At 38.4% G+C, this 12459-nt stretch overlaps 1 protein-coding gene across 1 annotated transcript; it reads right to left on the bottom strand.

The window, feature by feature from the left end:
* Positions 1–5013: 5013 nt before the first annotated feature.
* On the bottom strand, positions 5014–11866 carry LOC134000459 (cilia- and flagella-associated protein 100-like). Its single transcript, XM_062439801.1, has 13 exons — positions 11728–11866; positions 11585–11649; positions 10212–10375; positions 10043–10123; positions 9761–9912; positions 9370–9442; positions 8485–8619; positions 7970–8012; positions 7717–7871; positions 6782–6911; positions 6448–6650; positions 5773–5866; positions 5014–5139 (listed from the first exon to the last, which is right to left on the bottom strand). Exons 1-13 carry the CDS (start codon positions 11864–11866, stop codon positions 5014–5016), a joined length of 1560 nt encoding a protein of 519 aa, XP_062295785.1.
* Between the last annotated feature and the right edge of the window lie 593 nt (positions 11867–12459).

The raw sequence follows: 12459 nt of genomic DNA, 5'->3' as shown, positions 1-12459 counted from the left end.
CCTTTGACGCCTTGAAGGGATTAGGAGTCATCCATTCAGACCTGAAGCCAGATAATATAATGCTGGTGAACCATCAGGATGAGCCCTTCAGGGTTAAATTAATAGATTTCGGCCTGTCCCACACTATTTCTGAGGTGGAACTTGGCATGAAAGTCCAGCCTGTAGGTTACAGGTAGGTTCAATCTGCAAAGCTCTTCTTTTAACATGTTTGCAGTTTTGTGTTGCAGCTGTAAATGATCTAATAGAAGATGTGTCAATCTTTCACACACATGCTGAATTTAACAATGTACTTAATAGTACTTTTGGCACTTGTATTTTATAATCAGAGCACCTGAAGTCAGCCTGGGCCTCCCCTTCTCTGAGGCTATTGATATGTGGAGTCTTGGGTGTGTGCTCACCTACTTATATGTGGCCCAGCAACCATTTGCAGTGAACTGCGAGTATCAGATGGTAATCCTGTATATGTAGACTTGATTGCAGTTACTGACATACTGCTCCAGACAAATGTCCAGAGACTTGATATAGGACGTTGGCTGATGTGATTCTATACATTGTCTCTCCAGATGAAGAACATCGTTGAAATACTGGGCCAGCCAGCTGATCACCTCCTCTTTGCTGGCAAATACAGCCAGAAGTTCTTCAGGCTTTTCCGGCACTTTGATTATGCGAAATGGTGGCTGAAGGTACTTTATTGACTTAACTTAGTACTTTATTCTTATCTCCTAATCAAATATTTAGGACAAAGTATCTGAAACTGATTTTGCTCCTTTTAGACTCCAAGGGAATATAAGAAGGCCACTGGCATAGAGCCTCAAATATGGAAGCCATCATTTAAAAGTCTAGATGACCTGACAACAGTAAGTAATGAGTAAAGACTGAATTAATATATATTTCTCTCTTCCTCTGTCACTGGGAGACAGAAAGACGATGACCTGAACAGCCACCTTTTTTATTTCCATATCCAGCTTTTCCCAGAGACACAGGAGGCCATTGAATTAGAAGATCAAAGAGCGTTCGTGGACCTCTTGAAATATCTTCTGGATACAGATCCAGAGAGGAGAATCACTCCAGGAGAGGCTCTGAAACATCAATATGTCTCCATGGCTCATCTAGCTGATGAAATGGACACCAGCCCATAGTAAGTGACTGTGTTCTGGTATCAGTATAGAGGTAGACATATGGTTGGATGAATGGATATTGTTTTTTTCAGAATGACTGGTTCATTCAGTTGTTTTCATGTTCTATTCAGTGTGGACAGCTCTTTTGATAAAATGCTGGTCTGTCCGATTGGTGATTTGGAAGAGGAGCTAAATGATAGCCTGGCTGAAGCTGAAGGTATTCTAGTCACTCTTTGTTTAAATGGCGAAAGCTCAGCCGCTTCTTGCTCCCAGGACACTCATTCCTCAACTGGTGGCTCAGTTGAAGCAGGACTAACTGCTGATGGGTCAAGTGAACAAGATGCAACCACAACTGGTTCAACCAAAGAAAAACAAGCTGCCAGCAGTACTGCTTCAGCTCCAGAGGGACCAGCTGTTGATGGGTCAAGTGAACAAGATGCAACCACAACTGGTTCAACCAAAGAAAAACAAGCTGCCAGCAGTACTGCTTCAGCTCCAGAGGGACCAGCTGCTGATGGGTCAAGTGAACAAGATGCAACCACAACTGGTTCAACCAAAGAAAAACAAGCTGCCAGCAGTACTGCTTCAGCTCCAGAGGGACCAGCTGTTGATGGGTCAAGTGAACAAGATGCTACCACAACTGGTTCAACCAAAGAAAAACAAGCTGCCAGCAGTACTGCTTCAGCTCCAGAGGGACCAGCTGTTGAAGAAGCAAAGGACCAAGATGAAAGTAGTTCTGGTCCAACTAAAGAGGAATCAGCCGCCACCATGACTATATCAGCTCCAGAGGGACTATCAGCTGCTGATGGGGCTAATGACAAAGACACAGTCTTAACTAGTCTAGCTGAGGAAACAGCAGCTGACTGTGGGTCACCTGAACCTGTAAAAATTAGGAGGAGCCCACTGAAGAGGATGCGGAAATTCTTTGACAGGGTTTTTCGGACCTTCTTTAGAAAGAATCGGTAAGTAGTATGACTTCATTCTAGCATCAACTTTAATCCCTCTGTGATTTGCAGAACTGAAGAACTGACCGAAGAACCAACTGAAGAACTCATCCCTGGGCAAACCAGCTGAAGTGGAAGACAGCCTGGTTATGGCCCCTGAGCTCCTGTGGGTCGTGATTGTGGAACTCGTATTGCTGTGGTCCCGCTTGATGTCCATCAGTCTTAATTCTGTTGTTATTGTTGTTACTGTTGTTTCTCTGTGTATGTGAACTTTTTTTGAATTGATGTCAATAAACATAAAACTCACTTCATTTCTTTCCTGTGGGCTTTGGAGATGACACCATAATGGTTTGATGTATTCAGTAATAACTCAGATGCTTAAATACTACAACAACATGACCTCATGTGCCTGCTTGTGCATACATTTAATATATGTTTGTTGTACTTCTGTTAAACACATATATAGTTTTATGATATATTCTAGGTTTTTGAGCCCACCTTATAACATACATCATATATTTGAGCTCTTTATACCATTGTTGTGCAAACTTATGTGAGTATCTAATCATCCACCTCAGACTTTCCATCCATCCATCCATCCATTGTATAATTTGCTTCATCAGACCTTTGTGGGTGTAGTTTTAGCATGTCTCACTGACAGTTCTGGCAACATAACCAAACAAAGCAACTGTCATCACATTTTGATTCACAATTGCTCAGCTCTGATTGACGTAACTCTGCAAAACATGATCTCAAAATTACCCAATAATGCAGGATTTGCTAGATAATATTGTATTTTAACAGTTACATTTTCTGCAACAAGAGACTGCAGACAGCAGGTGAAATTATATACTGGTACTGCTAGAAACTTCTGTTTATATCACAAATATCTGCATGTAATGGAATGAGACATATAGACTATCTGGAGTTGTGGTAGGGAAATGTGTTTGATAAATAGATCTACCTATGATCACTTTGGATAGCAATCAGCTTTAAATGACTGAACATTTCATAATGTAATAATATTATTGCAGAACACATTATGGCTTATTTAGTATGGAATCTTAAAGTTAGGACTTGGAACACACCTGTCCTGAATGGAGATTGGAGTGTAAAGACTTGTGACTTTCTAAATGCAATGACTTGATTCAACCTGTGCAAGAGCCAGTACTACAGGGGCCTGTTTCAGGAAGCAGGTTTAACTAACTCTGAGTTAAAACCTTAACACTAGGTTGACCGACTCTGAGATGTCAAACTCAGAGTTTTCGGTTTCAGAACAGGTGATAACAGTTGGTTCAATCAACTCTGAGTCAAAGTAACTCTGAGTGAAGCTTGTGCATGAGGAGATACCAAGCCCTCATCAATGGAGCACAGATAACATGATTCACCATGGCAACAGGTGAAACAAAGGGCTCAGTCCTCCTACTTCTCCCCAGTGGAGTTAGAAATATTAATGAATGCATGCAGATGATGAGTATACTTAAGAAAAAAAAGAAATACAGTAGCAGCAGCAAAAGAACATGAGCTGACGTGGCAGAAAATTACCAACCGAGTCAATGTGTGAGTATTAATGAAAAAAAGTTTTGTCTCGAGTGTTCCACTTATTCAACATTTACATTCTGTGTATGTGTTTGTGTGTGACACATTTAATATTCATGCAGACCCCAACAGGTACAAAACGCAGGCCTACTTGGCAGCAACTGAATATGAAATATATAAAAATATAGCTCAAACAAGTCAGGTATAATTTCATTACAAGCAATTGTGATGTTGTTTAGCCTGCCCTCATTAAACAACATTCAGTGGCTACATTCAACATGTGATATATTTCCGTACTTAGTGAAATCTTCTAAGCAAAAAAGAGAGTCAATTTTTCAGCCATCCCAACACTACCAGTATCTATTTAAATTGTATATTTGAAAGCCTAAATGCCTTTATACATACAACACTACCAAAGTGTAAACGTTTCAGTGCAAGAGTCACATTTCTTTTTTTTTAAAAAGATTTATGTTTGGGCACTTTCACCTTAATTTAACATTAGCTGGTATAGAGGTTGACAGGAAACAGGGAGAGAAAAGGAGTGGAAAGACCTGAAGGAATCACAGTTGCTCGCTGGAATCGAACCAGGGATACTGTCATTATGAGGCATGCGCAGTAACCACTTGGCTATCAATAACTTTAAAACATTACGTCTCTGACAGCCTGACAGACGGTTGCCTTGGTAACATGCTCAGCGTCACAGATGTTACATATAAAACTGCCATTGGCAAAGAAAAAAACAAAGTGCAACACAAAAAACTTGTTCTGAACTGAGAGCATGTCCACGATGTGTCGTACAGACGATACGAGGGCTGAAAATATTGATCAGATAAAATGATCGATTGTAGCCTACAGAAAAACAGAAACACTTAAACAGAACATCATCAGAGATAAAACATCCCAGCGGGGTCTGATCACCCTCTGACGGAGATTTCTGCTTCGTATTTGTGCTTCAATATTAACTAACTCTTTAAGAAATGTCTGACAGCTTCTTCAGTCTGCAGGCTTCAGTAAAAAGGAGGAGAAACTCAGGGTTAGTTGAAGAAAACCTGCCAGCGAGCAGGTTAGGTTCACGGAGTATGTTGCCAGGGTAATTGACCCGGAGTTAAGCTGAACTGGCTTTGTGAAACCGAAAAACCAGAGTTTCCATCATCTTAGGGTTAACTAACTCAGAGTTTTCACTAAACCTGCTTTCTGAAACGGGCCCCAGAAGTGAGTCTATTCATGTTGTAAATAAAAAAAACTATATTTTGTATACATCTTCAACAACATAGTTCTGGAAGGCTGATAAATATTCTCACACTCCAGAGAGCTAACAGTAACTTGTATTGGCAGCACAATTGCAGTAGTATTGCTTTAAACAGTTTTTACTTTGCATGGCATGTGAAATGTCACATTTCATTATCTCATCTTTACAGTGTGTAGTCAGTGGTGAAGAGGTAAGCGTGGAGCTCGTCCTCGGCAGGGACGTTGTCCTCAACGCTGACTTTGATCTTGTGCTCAACGGGGATGCATCTGGGCAGGAGCTTTCTTCCTCTCTGAGAGAAAAAAAGGCTGTTTCAGCCTCACCTCGAAATTGTTCCTAACTGTAACTTGAATCACTGAGGATGACTGCTTTCACATAATGTCATGGTGACATTAATAATGCTGCTCACAGCAGCATTACTAGGGTTTTAAAAAGTTATAACTACATTTCCCATAAGCCCTGTTTAAACACGAGGAAGAACATGATGCAGCCATGCATTCAAGCAGATTTCCAGATTTATACATTTTCAGTTTACTGATGTTAAATGTTGATGTGAGTGGTATTATGTGGTATAATAATATATCTATATATGTTTTCACAAATCTGTGCTATATCAATATCAGACTCAGGTATATAATCATTCTGACAACATCAATATTACTGTTGTACATAATGCTACTTAAAAAAAAATATTGTATATGTTTTAATTGCATGTATACCTACTTATCATTTATTGTTCTTTATTCTTTTTAATGATGATCTTTCTATTTTTCCTATCCACTTGCTGCTGCAATACTGTACATTTCCCTACCATGGGACTAATAAAGGAATATCTTATATTATCTTATCTTATGGGAGAAAATGTGACACGAAATTTGAAGACTAACAAATGCATCATGGATTAATTCCTAAGTAAAAGACTCACTATTTTCTTGGCGTCACCCATGGATCTTTGCATGCACTTCTTCATCCGTTCCCTCTGTTTCTCCCTCTCCAACCTCAGCTTTTCTTCTTGCTGCCTGGATAAAGGATGCAGGATTAGACATTTTTTCATTCATTTTACATGCCCTTTGGGGAAACACCTCTATTTAGAATTCCTCACATTACCATGAGTTTACACTGTACGTTGTATTTTCAGCAGTGTATTAAAGACTGAAGAGCCTTACTGAAATGTCAATCCATGCCTCATTATATTCTATCCTTTTTATTATTTAAATAAGACAAGTGATGGAAATAAATCAACATAGTAAATTCAAGTTTAAACACCATTACAAATACATTTGAAAAATATAATTCAAAGTGCAAATAGTCTTTAGAGGGTTTTACAATATAATCAACAGCTGCTTTGTATTTTTCTATTATTTTCTTCTTCACTTTGAAGAACTGAAAGTATAAACTAAGCTGTCCTACACACAAACTAAATATCTATATATCTGTTAAATCAACTCTAGTCCTTTCAGAAAATCTGGCTGTTATTCAGTGCAAATCAGAAAAATGGTTATGAGCCTGACATCAGGTTTTCAATGGGACCATATCTATCCAGCATGGAAAAATAGGCTTCTTTGTGCCATGGCTGTGACTGTCTGTCAGTGAGACAAACCTGGTCCTCCTCTCACTGTCCTTGAGCTGCCTGAAAGCCTCCAAGTTTTCTTCAGGGATGCTCTCAATGTTCTGCAGCAGTACAGACATACGGTACTCAATGCTGGACAGCTTCTCCAACGTGCTGAGGCTGCTCATCCGGCTATCCAAAACGCGACAATGCACTTCTGTCACTTTCTCACCCAGATCATCCAACATAACATCCTGCAGGTGAGGGAAATATTTAAAACATGAGAAGAGGAGCCAATAAACATAAAGCATCTGAGACTCCTCAGCTTTTGATTTGAAAAGGGGATGATGATAGACAAAATGTGGTCAAACATATTTGTCTCTACCTTGTCCTCAGCTTTTAATGAGACATGGAGCTGAACCTTCTGTTCCAGCTTGGTAGATCTCTCCTTCTCAGAGTCAATTCTCTCCCTCATATCAGTGATCTGTAAAGTTAGCTTCTCTTCATCCTCTTTCCTACAACAACAAAACACAGCGTTAAACAACTATTTTATTAGTTGTGAAGTGAATTGTCACCAGGGTTACTATAGTTTTGAAATTTTCATTAGTTTTTCAGTTTGCTTCTTTTAAATTTTAGTTTAGTTTTAGTTAGTTTAACAAGTGATTAAGTAGTTCTGGTTTAGTTTTTATTTTGAGGAGTGACTAGTTGTAGATTAGTTTTAGTCTTTTTTTAAATAATGTTGACACTGAGGTAAGCTTTGCTGTGTTTCTGACTGTGAGCTTACATTAGCTGTCTCCTGCTTTTTTGTGAGAGCTTCAAAGGTGGACTTTCACATTAGTGGGACTTTTCCCTTTTAGCTGTATTCCACAAATTTCACTCTTCATCACCACACTTTTACTTTAATCTACTATAGGGTCGTAGTAATAATATTCCCATATTGGGCTGTGACGTTTTCTACCTGGAACTACTTTTTCTTCTTTTGGGAAAATCATAAATTGCAGGTCAAGCACTATGCTGCCACCTACTGAAAGCAGCCTGTTATCTCAAGAAGTCAAACTGAACAAGACACAGTGAAAATCGAAGCTGATTTTATGTGCAATTCAGTTTAGTTTTACCTTGATCATTGTTGTTTTTATTTAGTTTTAGTCATTCTTATTTTTATTTCAGTTAACACAATTATTTTTTCACTGCTAGTTTTAGTTTTAGTTAACTATAACAACCCTGATTGTCACATGTATTTATACATACTTACTCTTTAACACTTTTTATCCTCTTATGCTGTATCTTTGTCTGCCTGAAAATCTTCAATACGAAGCTTACATATTCACCCTGGTGGTCTCGATGGTCTGCAGGAGCTCCTCCCGTGTCTCGTCCCCTCTGGTGGAGTTCTGAATCAGGGACAGGTTCTGGTCTGTCAGATCCATCACAAGATCTAGAAGCTGCTGCGTATCAGAGAAGAACAGGTGCAGCTTCTTCTGCAGGAGCGGAGATGACACCACGCTGTGAGCACTGTAAATAAATAACACTCGAGAAAAATAGACATGATACTGCAGCGAACTGAAGGGAAACTGACCTCATGTCCTGAATTGTTGTCATCTGGTTTAGAGTTTGTGACCCTGAAATGAAACAGAAAGAGACATGTGATGATATGTGTGAGGGAAAGAAGGTAGATGTTGTTGGTAGCACTTTATAAGGTATTTATTTCTATCTAAAACTGAAGTTGCTGAAAAATGGCGCTAACAACACTGATATTCTAGAACCTATATAAATATGAATACACATAATTAAGGCCCAAGCTCTAGCAGTGCTAAATAAATATATTATTATTATTTAACGAAATTCAGTATGCATATATATCATGTAAAGATGCACAAAAAAGTCTCCTGGACCCATACACTAACTCCAACCGGAAGTTGGCCATTTTGATTAGAATTTTTCATTTTGGCGCCATATTCAACATTTCCACACCTCATACTTTAACAAACTCCTCCTAGAGATTTAACCCTACCGACTTATATATAATTTATTCAGTGATATTTTAGGACCTTGAAGATGAAAAGTTATCATAATCTTTCGCCTCCATTATACCTTATGGGTGTGGCGATGCGGCAAATTTCGATGTTTCGCCATAAAACAGGAAGTCCAACATACATTGTCCAATATGCCCCAAATTTCTCATGGGTAATGAGGGTCTCGCCCTGAACACGGCTATGTGTCAAAAGACTGCGCCACAGCCCAACATGAGTGGGGGTGTGAGGGCCCCTTTCATCGCTGCTTGCACCTTTGATATATTATAATTATTATAGTTATAACATGCACTGAAAACTTTGGCAGTGTAGTAAGGTAATAATATGGGATTATTTCCCCAAACTCAGTTAGAGTGGTATTTAAAAAAATATGAATATATTCAGCTGGGCAACAGCAATGTAGTTTTTGGGGTAAGGAGATTGGAGAAAAGAGGTGCAAATCTTGGAATAATGAGTGAATTGTCAATTATTAATGGAGTGAAGTAATGTAATTATAGTGGTAATGGGTTACAGGGTAAATGCCAGCCCTTTTTACACTATAATTACACAGTAGACTTGAGAAAATCTCCCCAAAACCTCTAATATTACCTTACTGTACCCCGGTAGGTTTGGTATGGTAAAGGTGAAATAAACTATAGCATAATTATTTTAACACTATTTTTTCCAAACTTACTTTTTTCCTGTACTCTGTAGGTACCCAGTATTTGTAAAAATACTTGACTTGATAGGAGCAAAAGAACAAAAAAAAACAGGAAAAAAGCCTGATTCATACACCAAAATTAGTGTAATTTTTTGGGGTTTCGCCTAATGCTGGACAACAAATGGAAATCATTTTCTACTGTATTATTTAGCTCTACATTGCTGTACATGAAACCACAAGACAAAAACAAGATCGGCAGCATAACACCCATTAGTCTCAGAGGTGGTTGTGTTGGTGTTTCCTTACATTGTGTGGCTTTGTGCTGAGGACAGCTGGGGGTCTCTGGTGGAACCTGGACTGGACTCTTCAAACTCCAAACCTGTGTGCATGTTAACATTCACAAGATCACAACATGTGAGCTTCTGATGCATCAATCCTGAACAGCCTTGTTTAATCTGTCTCTAGTGAGAGCAATATTAAACCGATTACTCTTTTAAGGGATTCTTAGTTGACATACACAAAGATAAGTGTTTGTCAATTTTACAATAATCACCTGATTCATATTAGAAAAGATGACAGTGTGAATCAGGCTTGTTTTTTATTGAAATAAAAGAGCAATAGCAGGAAGGGTTAGAGTTAGGGGGGCTATTTAATTAAACTTAAACTTAAACTGTGCTCACTCTGCTTCATCTCTTACCCTGCCCACCTGCTGACTGTGGCTCCGTGTTCTGCTCATTGGCAGCGTCAGACAGGGCTTCTTCCTCCTGCCACTCCTCAGGAGACAGCTTGAACAGAATGTTCTTGTACCTCTCATATTTATTCAGAGTGTCATCAGTCCTGGTGCATTCACTATGAGGAATAAAGTTGAGAGCTACGTAACATGTCATTACAGAACAGTCACTGTAGATTAAGTTACTAAATGTATCTAAATTACCTGCAGAGCATCTATGTTAAATTCACAATATTATTGTAGCACTACCTTCTTACTACCCATATTTCATCATTTAACTTCTCAATGGCAGCATTCATCTCCTGTTTGCGCCTGCACTCTTCTTCAAAACTGAAAAAAAAAATTACAGTATTGGAAACAGAATACTTTATTTAATTCACTTTTAAATGACACTAATAAGGCATCCACCACTGCTTACCGTGTTTTTGCCTCCACAGATTTCTTCCTACTCCTCCCGAGGAACTCATCAAAGCAGTGGTTCTCCTTCTCAATGAGCTGTTCGTACACTTTGACATGTTGCGCTTTTGCTGCATTCTCTTTGTTCAGCGCTACAATCTGTGACCTCTTTATAATCAGAGATACCTGAGAATGGAGGGATGAGGGGAAACAGAGTATTTCAGATAATTAAGGAGATTAAGGTATATATTGGCAGTGGAAAAAAGAAGATACTTTTATACTGTTTAAAACTGTTTCAGTTGCTTTGGTAACATGTTTGAACTCATATTTGTTCTGTTGTGTCTCTTTCACACCATTTGCAGCTAAAAAGTAATTATTTAAACAAAGTGAACATACATTCAAATTATCCAATTTTTTATTTTTAAGGAATATTTTGACATTATAGACTTTCTTGAAGATCAATACAACTCTAAAATCTGTCCAATAAAGCTACAACCAGTTAGCTTAGTTTAGCTTAGCTTAGCACCAAGACTGGAAACATCTTGCTCAGCTCTCTCAAAAGATAACCAAATCCACCTAGCAGCACTTCCAAAATGTACTAATTAAGATATTATATCCTGTTAATCCAAAGAAGAACTTTTACTAAAATAATGCGTCGGCTTCACCACAAAATCTCCACAAAATCACTGCACCCAGCCAAGAAATAGTCCTGCATTAACCCTCCCCCACATAAAATCACAATGCCCTCCTGGTTGTAGCTTTACATATAACAGACATATATGAGACTTTTTGGGTAGTATTCTGTAGTGGCTCAACCAGCCGAACTGCACTGCAATAGTTTAACATATTCCAAACTTTAACTTAATTTGTTCTAATAAGCAGCACTGAAATCAGAAGTCTTTAGAACCAGATCTCCATTGGTTATATCGTGATTCTGTCCACAAGCGCATATTTTGTGCAAACGTACATAAATAACATAACAGTGATTCCAAGTTAAACACTCTCCAACCTGCAGATGCATTCAAATCAGCATAAGGACCAGATCAGTTGAATGTGATCAGAGCAAGGACACAATTAAAGCTGCATGGGTCAGTGATAATTCAAAAATATCTTTAAAAAAGTTTTAAAAGCAGCATCAGGTTTGTTAAAATGTACATTTTGTATTTTTGTTGGTTTTATGTCATTTGAAATGATATTTGCACCATTTTTTAAAACCAAAAGTAAGACTGAATGCTCCTGAAAATGTCAAATGGTGTAACCACAAAGGAATGATAAATATTAATTATTATATCCACCTACAGTAACATACATACAGTAGCAGGTGCATTGGGAAACACCCAAGATTTACTTTGTATTGTTATTGAGCCATTAAAATAGTCCCTTTAAGAAGTTTACCTCCAGATGTATCATCTGCCGTTCAGTGGCGATTGCTTTACTTTTTTTCTTTCTCCTCTTATTTTCTAGGGAAAGAGGACAGATACAGTCAGTGTTGAGAGTAAAGTGAATATCCTGTTTGAGATACACATGTAGACTCTCACCTGCTATCATCTTGGCCAACATCAGGCTACCAATCTGCTTCTTTTTTTTGGGAGCTCTCTCATTCTGCATTTGTTGGGTTAGGACTAAGGTTAGGGTCATATCCTTTTTCTCCTCTTCTTCTCCCGGTTGTCCCGCCATGTCTTCTGTCTTTTCATCAACACACCAACAGGAGGAGACATTTTACACAACTACTGAACATAGAAGAGGTCAACAGTCTAAATTCACATCATCTATTCTTCACTATTTGTTGACACTAACACAGGGTATAATGCAGTGGATTCAAAACTATTCATGATTTGTACACAGTTGTGCTTAAACACATGCAAACCTCATTTTGGGGTCCTTCTTTTTTTATAATCTCTTGTGACATGATGTTACTGTCCGGCTCATTGAACTGGTTTTCTTCTGCCTCCCTCGTTTTCTGCTCTACTGTACACACAGGATACAAAAAAAATGTTTTGGTACATAACTTAATGGCAGATAGTTTGCATAGTTTTCTCTCTGTCTTTCTCTTCCAGATTTATAGTGTCTTCCAGTCTCTGAGAGAAAAAACACAAAATCTCTTGTTCTTCTGTTGAAAATATAATGTTCGTAATACTGGAAAGTTCAAATAGATTTTGTGTGCATGACATGATGATGGATACTTACCTGGCTGAAGTGCTGACATCTCTGAGCTTGCTTCTGGCGACTGGCGCTGTGCTGTCTCTGTGTTTAAATTGGCTGCAGATTTG

The sequence above is a fragment of the Scomber scombrus genome, chromosome 19 (assembly GCF_963691925.1).
Source record: "Scomber scombrus chromosome 19, fScoSco1.1, whole genome shotgun sequence".
Lineage (NCBI taxonomy): Eukaryota > Metazoa > Chordata > Actinopteri > Scombriformes > Scombridae > Scomber > Scomber scombrus.
The sequence above is the reverse complement of the archived record's forward strand: the minus strand, read 5'-3'. Positions and strand labels throughout refer to the sequence as shown.

Coding starts and splice junctions, on each gene's coding strand:
- LOC134000459 (XM_062439801.1), bottom strand. CDS start 11,866: ATGGCGGGACAACCGGGAGAAGAAGAGGAGAAAAAGGATATGACCCTA. Junction 10,376..11,584: donor GGCAGATGATACATCTGGAG/GTAAACTTCTTA, acceptor CTCCATTCTCAG/GTATCTCTGATTATAAAGAG. Junction 5,867..6,447: donor GACAGTGAGAGGAGGACCAG/GTTTGTCTCACT, acceptor TCCTTTATCCAG/GCAGCAAGAAGAAAAGCTGA.